Genomic DNA, 7,152 nt, shown 5'->3' with positions numbered 1-7,152 from the left:
TAACATGATTCATCATGTCAACAGGAGAAAAAGGGCTCGAACCTACTACTTCTCCCCAGTGTAGTTAGAAATATTAAAGAATGTGTATGCAGAATGTGAGTATATATTAAAGAAAAAAGCAATACTGTGCCAGCAGCAAAAAAAATGTGAGCTGGCGTGGCATTAACTTGCTGACCGAGTCAATGCGTGAGTATTAATTGAAAAAAGAAAAGTTTGAGTGTTCCACTTATTCAACATGTAAGTGTATGAGCGTTTTAATATTTATGCAGGTGGAACCAACAGGCACAAAATGTACTCGGCAGCAACTGAAGATGAAATATACTTCAAACAGGTAAGGTATGATTTCATTACAAGCAATGGTGATGTTGTTTAGCCTACCCTACCAAATTAAACAGCATTTCCTGGTTACATTCAACATGTGATACATTTAAGTACTTAGAAAAATGTCCCTTTTTGTGCTTAGAAAATTTCACAAGTACAATTTTCAGCCATCCCAACACCGCCAGTATTTAATATTGTCTATTTGAAAGTAACCTCTAAATGTATTAGTCTAGAAATGTGTGCTTACTGGATATCAAATTTGACCTCCATTATAGCCAATAGAAAAAAGGCTGAGGGCTGAAAAACAGGTGGTGGGGGGGGGATCCACCACCACCACACAGAGGCTGAAGAGATGGCCCTCAGTCAAAACAGTGGGCAACCTATTGCTGAAGGCATTTCTGGAGGAAGCGCACGAGTGGCCAGAAAAAGGCCATTGCTTCAAGGAAAAAATAAATCAGCCAACACGTTTTGTATTTACCAAAAAGGCATGTGGGAGACTCCCCAAACATATGGAAGAAGGAACTCTGGTCAGATGACTAAACTTGAGCATTTTGGCCATCAAGGAAAACGCTACGTCTGGCGTAAACCCAACACCCCGAGAACATCTGCTCTTCCATCTCGTGCGTCAGCGGAGTGGTCAGGATCGTTCACTGGTTGAGTAGGACATTGTTCTCCAATTGTGGCAATGTTGTGGAGAACCACACATGCTTATGTCACATGCCCTTTCTGGGGTGACCTCGAGCCTACGAAGGCACTGGAACCGAGCTTTGAGCATCCCAATGGTCATCGCTACCCTGGCTTGTGTCCTGCAGTGAGCCAAGTTATGTTGCTGCGGGCCGGGCTCAGCAAATAGGGCTGGCAGGGGTACCCGGTCACTAACCATCAAACTATGATAATAGTGTAAAGTTTGTTGCAATAGCAGGAAACAAAATTGATTATTATAGGATAGCTATTTAAACTCACCACGGGCAAATCTAGCTCTCTGTACACTCACGAAAAACTTGCGAGTCATGCAGACCCAGGCCACATTGCTTCCATGTTGCTGATGTGGACTGCATCTCATCACACAGATCTTCAGTGCAGAACAGTAATTAGCTTTATTGTTTAGTATCTTTCATTTGGAATGCTAAAGGCTACTATTTAGTCCTACCTGCACATTAATGCTGTGGAAAGACTTCCTATTCACAATCTCCATTTACTGAAGGAGCTGTGAAAGGAGTATGAGTGCCATCTATGCAGCCAATCACGCCTGGAAACCCTAAAATATATACAATTAACTGATTAGTGCTTCAAGTCTCAAAGCTTCATACTAAATAAATTATTGCTTAGGCTGATACCTGTAATTTTTGTGGGTCTGTCTGTGACTTGGGAACACCACAAAAATGTACAGTAAATGTTTCAGTGGAAGAGTCACTTTTCTGACAGCCCAACAGACAGTTGCCTTGGAAATATGCTTAGCGTCACCGATGTTATATAAACTCCTGTTGGCCAAAAAAGTGTAACAAAGAATTTGTTCCCGAACTGAGAGCATGTCCACGATGTGTCATATGAACCTTATGAGGGCTGAGAATGTTGTTCAGATTAATGATCGATTGTGCAGAAAAACAGAAACGCTCAAACAGATAATCAGGGAATAAAACATCCAAGCGGGGTCTGATCACTCTCTCCTGACGGTGATTTCGTGCTTCAATATCAACTGGCTCTTCAAGAAAAGGACACGCCATGTCTGACACCTTCAGTTGCAACCTATAGCTAAAGAGGAGAAACTCTGCGTCAGTTGAAAACCTGCCAGCGAGCAGGTTAGCTTCACGGAATATGTTGTCATAGTAAACGACTCAAGAGTTAAGCTGAGTTTTCACTAAACCCGCTTTCTGAAACAGGGCCCTGGTTGCCATTCCTGCAGTCAGTATGCCAATTGCACGTTCTCTCAACTTGGAACATGTGTGGCATTGTGTTGTGACAAAACTGCACATTTTAGTGGCATTTTGTCCCCAGCACAAGGTGTATCTGTAATGATCATGCCGTTTAATCAGTTTATTGATATGCCACTCCTGTTAGGTGGATGGATTATCATGGCAAAGGAGAACTGCTCACGAACTGGGATGTAAACATTTATCCACAAAATCTAAGAAATAAGCTTTTAGTGCATATGGAACATGTCTAGGATCTTTTATTTCAGCTCATGAAACCAACACTTCACGTTACATTTATATTTTTCAGTGTACAATCTGGTCCAGTTGCAGCCACTAGACCTTATTTACATGCCAAGCAAAACGTCTTAAAGCACGCTTTACAAGTGTCACAAACGGCTGCTCCAATAAGCCCCTGGTGAACGAGAGGCCTGAACATTATTTGAAGTTCAGTTCATTGCGCATTATGGACTCTAATTAAATGAGCCTAAAGACTTGTTCTTTTGACTGAATGAGTCAAAGATCCGAGTCAGTAAAACAAGCCGAACTTCATCACTACTGGGCAGTGGCACACAGTACTTACTGTATAGCAAAACCCTGACTGATACACAAACCCCACTATTGCGTAAAGGCTGATCATTTGTCCATCGCCCAAGTTGATCCTTACACAACAAAAATGTAAACATTCATATAATTATTCCTTCGCACATAATTATTTTGGAATTGCCCACTGATAGGGCTTAAATAACTATAAGAATGTGGTCAAATACGGCTGAAAATGTAAGATCTCTTGCTACAAGGAGTAACAAAATTTAAACGGTCACTCGGTTGGACCTTCACGCCTACCTTTTTCATCCTTGAACATGAAGAACAATTCAAGATATTTGTCAAACTTTATTTATAAAACACAAAACATAATCCATACAAACATTCACCACACACACCTCACCGTCATTGGCAATGACGGATTGCATACACCTCTCAAACACTCCATTTGTGAATTTGTCCTTTACGCCACCAGCAATCTTTTGACGATTGTACCCTTATTGAACTATTTTGTCATTGTCAAGCCAAATGTGATGTTTGGCATGACAATTTCATAAGGAGTTGGCAAGAGCAGAAACAGACTGGCACTCAGGCTAGTTTATTGTTGGTTGCCCTTGATCTTCTGTAGTCTCTTCATGAGGTCAGCTAGGTTGCCTGTGGAGCCGGAGTCAGCGGGCCGGGTGGGGCTCTGTGGGCGGCGCTGGTCTTGTGATTGGCGGTTTTGGAGGATCTGGGACATCTTGCTCTGGAGCACATCCATAGAGGGGGCCACGGGGGGCTTGGAGAGAAGAGCGGCGCGCTCGTCCTCACCCTCCCTCTGCTGAGGCTACACGAGAGGGGGAATAGGAGAGAAATCCACTCACTATTTACAATAACAGCAACAAACTAATAGAACAGAAAATGTTTTAGTAACCACATTTCCATCCACAGTTCATGTGAGTGAAGTGATATTGTACATACAATTTTAATAAAATCACAGATGGGGCGGAAACAGGAAGTTTGCATAAAAAATATATTTAAAAAAAGACAGTATTTGTTCGTCATGGTGGGGTCTGTGTCAGTAAAATGTATTATGTGGGAAATGGCAGTGGAAATGCCTTTGTGCGCAAATATTGATAAAATAACCATATCGAGGTACATTTGGAGTCACACGATGATATGGTGTGTGGTCCACCCACTACGACTCAGAAAACCATGCAGTTAAAATTAAGCTAAGGATTAAATACATTTCACAGGGTGGTGAAAGTTCAGTGATGAGCTTGATGCTGCTTTCCAATAAATCGAGGGTCTTATTTTGGTGACATGATCGATGCTTGACAAATAAAATTCTCACTCTTATCCATAATCTCACGTTGACTAGCCAATCCGCACAGCCCACCCACACTACCCGTTGGGTAGAACACAGGTACCAAGACCAGAGTAGGCACGTGCTATTTAACGCAACAGTTTAACAATTTTTTCTTTTTTCTTTAAACGTTTTTTTATTTATTATTATTATTATTTTTTTAATCGTTAGAGTTGAAAATGCGATGGAAATGCATTGAACTTCAATTTTTTTAGTCTGTACTTTTTTACTTAAGTTTTCAAGTACATTGTGTGCATTAACATCACAGATTTTTATCTGCAACAAATCCATTTGGTGGGAAAATGCTGATATTTTCTTTGAGGATTATAGATTATTCACGTGAAAATCTGTCACCAATTGGTCAGATGTTGCTTGCAAATAGGGATGTTCATTGTTGACTGTAAACCATCTGAATACATGAAATCGATCATGTTTGTCAGATAGGTGACTTTGAATAATGTAGTCAAATTAAATAAGAGTGTTAATTCGCTATAAATCTTAATAATCAAACACCCACCGCGTACAGAGCATTATTTAACTGGAACATCACCTGTCGGCAGAGAGAGCTCGCAGCTCCTCAACTGCTTGCTGCGTGGAGCAAAATGCATTCCTTTAAGGCTGGTCCTTGTGCAACATTTCTAAATGCAATCTAGTGTGAAAACAGTTGATGTTATCATTTAGAAAGTGGGATCCCGTTCCATTGTTACCATATTTATTTCTCAACTCGTAATATCAAGCAAATTGCACTGTTTTATAACCTGAGTAGCTTATCTGGCATGGTTAAAATTAAAATGGAACCACGAAGGGGGGGGGGGGGGGGGGGGGGGGCACCCTCTCATCGACATGTCAGTGCAAAGGCATCAGACAGACAACGTGGTCACTAAAAATAACTCAACACCCCGTTACATTCATTTGTTTTATGCTACAATATTTTTTCCAGTTGGAAAAGCTGATTATGTACAATTTGCCAATAGGCAAAAGTTCTATGGGATAACCTACTACTGTAAGCGAGCAATTTACATTGGCCATTTCATTTGAGTAGTTGAATGTTCAATAATAGCTTCTTGTCTGTGATATTGATTTTGTCAAGTTTCAGCACTTAATGAAAAATGGCAGTGCCTTGTACGCACGCATTTGTATTTTCTGAGGGTCATGTAATTTTACTATTTGGTTGTTAACCCACTAGAGTTGATTGAATAAAATAAAAAAAACATCAAAATCGGTAAGTGTATCTGCGGTGAAAAGTGACCGAGCAAGAGCGTTGTTTGTCAGACCATGAGACATCCCGAAAAATTATTCTTGCAAAAGTCTTATTGTCCGAACGGTTTGAGCTAAAACTTATGACCAATTTGGAAAGGAGAGATTCTCACATACATGGTGTTCTCAGTTTTGATCTACAACTCCTACAAGTGTCACGGGACTAGTATGAACGTAACCGATAACAGTAAAAAATATATACATCCATATGCAGTTTAGAACCCCCCCCCCTCCCCATATTAACACTAAAGAATTCACAGGTTAATGGGGGTCGATTAGTCAGTAGCAAAATTTACCGGAATTTGCATCACTTCTTGCAAATACTGTACCTTGTTGTTGTTCTCCAGGCCATGCAGCTGTCGGAGTATCTTGAGTCGCTCCTGGTAGACTGAGGGTCTGAGCTCGTCTCTGCCAGGAGTAGGCTCCAGACCCACACCTAATGAGGATAAATAATAGGTTAGAACAGGTTCTGTTGAGAAGCATGTGTGTGGACCTGTGGTGAGGGGCTATATCCTCTATGCCTACCCTCTCTGTTGTGTGTACCTGAGGTGGGGTATGGTGTCCTGGCCTTGTCTCCTCTCTCTATGCAGAGTGTGTTCAGGCTATGCTCTACAAAGGTCTGACATGTCTGTGGGAGCTTCTTCAGGTGGGAGGCAAGGTCCACCTCAGGGTGTCTCAGCTTAAACTCCCACAGCTTAGACACACCCTACATACACAATTAAAGAGAGTCATGCTGTCAGGGAAACACTATGGCAGAGCATAGAAAAACACAGACCAATCACAATGGGTAGGAAGTCCCGCTCTCACACACACACGGCTGATGCCAAACCAATCATCCCTAACCTATGGCCTATATTTTGTAGATAACGTTCTTGGCAAGTTTGCCATTGGGTTACATTGTCTGACAGTAATTACATGGGAAACTGAACCTCACCTCTTTGCTGTTCTCCTTGGAAGAGATCTTTTTGAAGATCTCCCCCAACACCTCTGCATCCTTTGATTTGGGAACCTTTTAAGAGGCGACAAATAGAAGATATGAGGCTATATACTCAGGAACAAGCAGCATTCAGAGTGTCCTTGATGGAAATGTAAAACCATCTGTCATGAGGGAAAGAGAGCCCGTGAACAATCTAGATGTGTAGGAGTGTACCATGTGTGCAGTCTCTGTGTCTGTCTTGGCAGACTTGACAACCCTCTTCAGATGAGCCTCCAATTCAGACTCACTCTTGTCCTCAATCAGTGACAGGTGATCCAGGATCTGGTAATGGAAAAGACAAACATTCAACACAAACAAACATCAAAAGTATTGGGATAAATGTTGAAATCAAATTTTTGTAAAGGTATCGCGCCAAGTCCACGAAAACGCATGTAATCATGACATAATTGGGCAATCACGTAGGCCAACAACCTGAGTAAACTGTCTGCATGTGCACCATCACGTTTATGTTTAGTTTGTCCATCTACGATAATGACAGATTAAAATATCTGTGAATCAATTATATTAATTTGGGGAAAGGTGGAAACATGCATGAAATATTAAAATGGACATTTAGCTAGTTTGTGTCCTGGGAGAAACATTGTGGTGTTATTTTACATGAAATGCATTTGGTCCTTTGTAGAATTTTGACTCAGTAATACAAAATCAAACAATTAAGCCACATAAGGGGAAACCTAGTTAGTCATCTTTGATTAATCTCCTCGTTCATCTTCCAAGAATCCACGTGAACACCAATGAGTAGATGGGACAGGCGGGACTTGCAGTGCTCCGAGTGT

The 7,152-nt window shown here is 41.3% G+C and overlaps 1 protein-coding gene across 1 annotated transcript in view; it reads right to left on the bottom strand.

Annotated features, from left to right (window-relative positions):
- Positions 1 to 3,112: 3,112 nt before the first annotated feature.
- The window catches only part of LOC135546395 (cytoskeleton-associated protein 5-like), a 96,038-nt gene continuing 91,998 nt past the window's right edge, over positions 3,113 to 7,152 (bottom strand). The window contains exons 39-43 of the mRNA XM_064974781.1: positions 6,530 to 6,637; positions 6,314 to 6,388; positions 5,923 to 6,085; positions 5,709 to 5,815; positions 3,113 to 3,603 (exon numbers count right to left, since the gene is read on the bottom strand). Coding sequence (XP_064830853.1) covers positions 3,376 to 3,603; positions 5,709 to 5,815; positions 5,923 to 6,085; positions 6,314 to 6,388; positions 6,530 to 6,637 — 681 coding nt within the window. The 3' untranslated portion in view covers positions 3,113 to 3,375. The remainder of the gene's footprint in view (positions 3,604 to 5,708; positions 5,816 to 5,922; positions 6,086 to 6,313; positions 6,389 to 6,529; positions 6,638 to 7,152) is intronic.

This window comes from Oncorhynchus masou, chromosome 1 (assembly GCF_036934945.1).
Source record: "Oncorhynchus masou masou isolate Uvic2021 chromosome 1, UVic_Omas_1.1, whole genome shotgun sequence".
Lineage (NCBI taxonomy): Eukaryota > Metazoa > Chordata > Actinopteri > Salmoniformes > Salmonidae > Oncorhynchus > Oncorhynchus masou.
The sequence above is the reverse complement of the archived record's forward strand: the minus strand, read 5'-3'. Positions and strand labels throughout refer to the sequence as shown.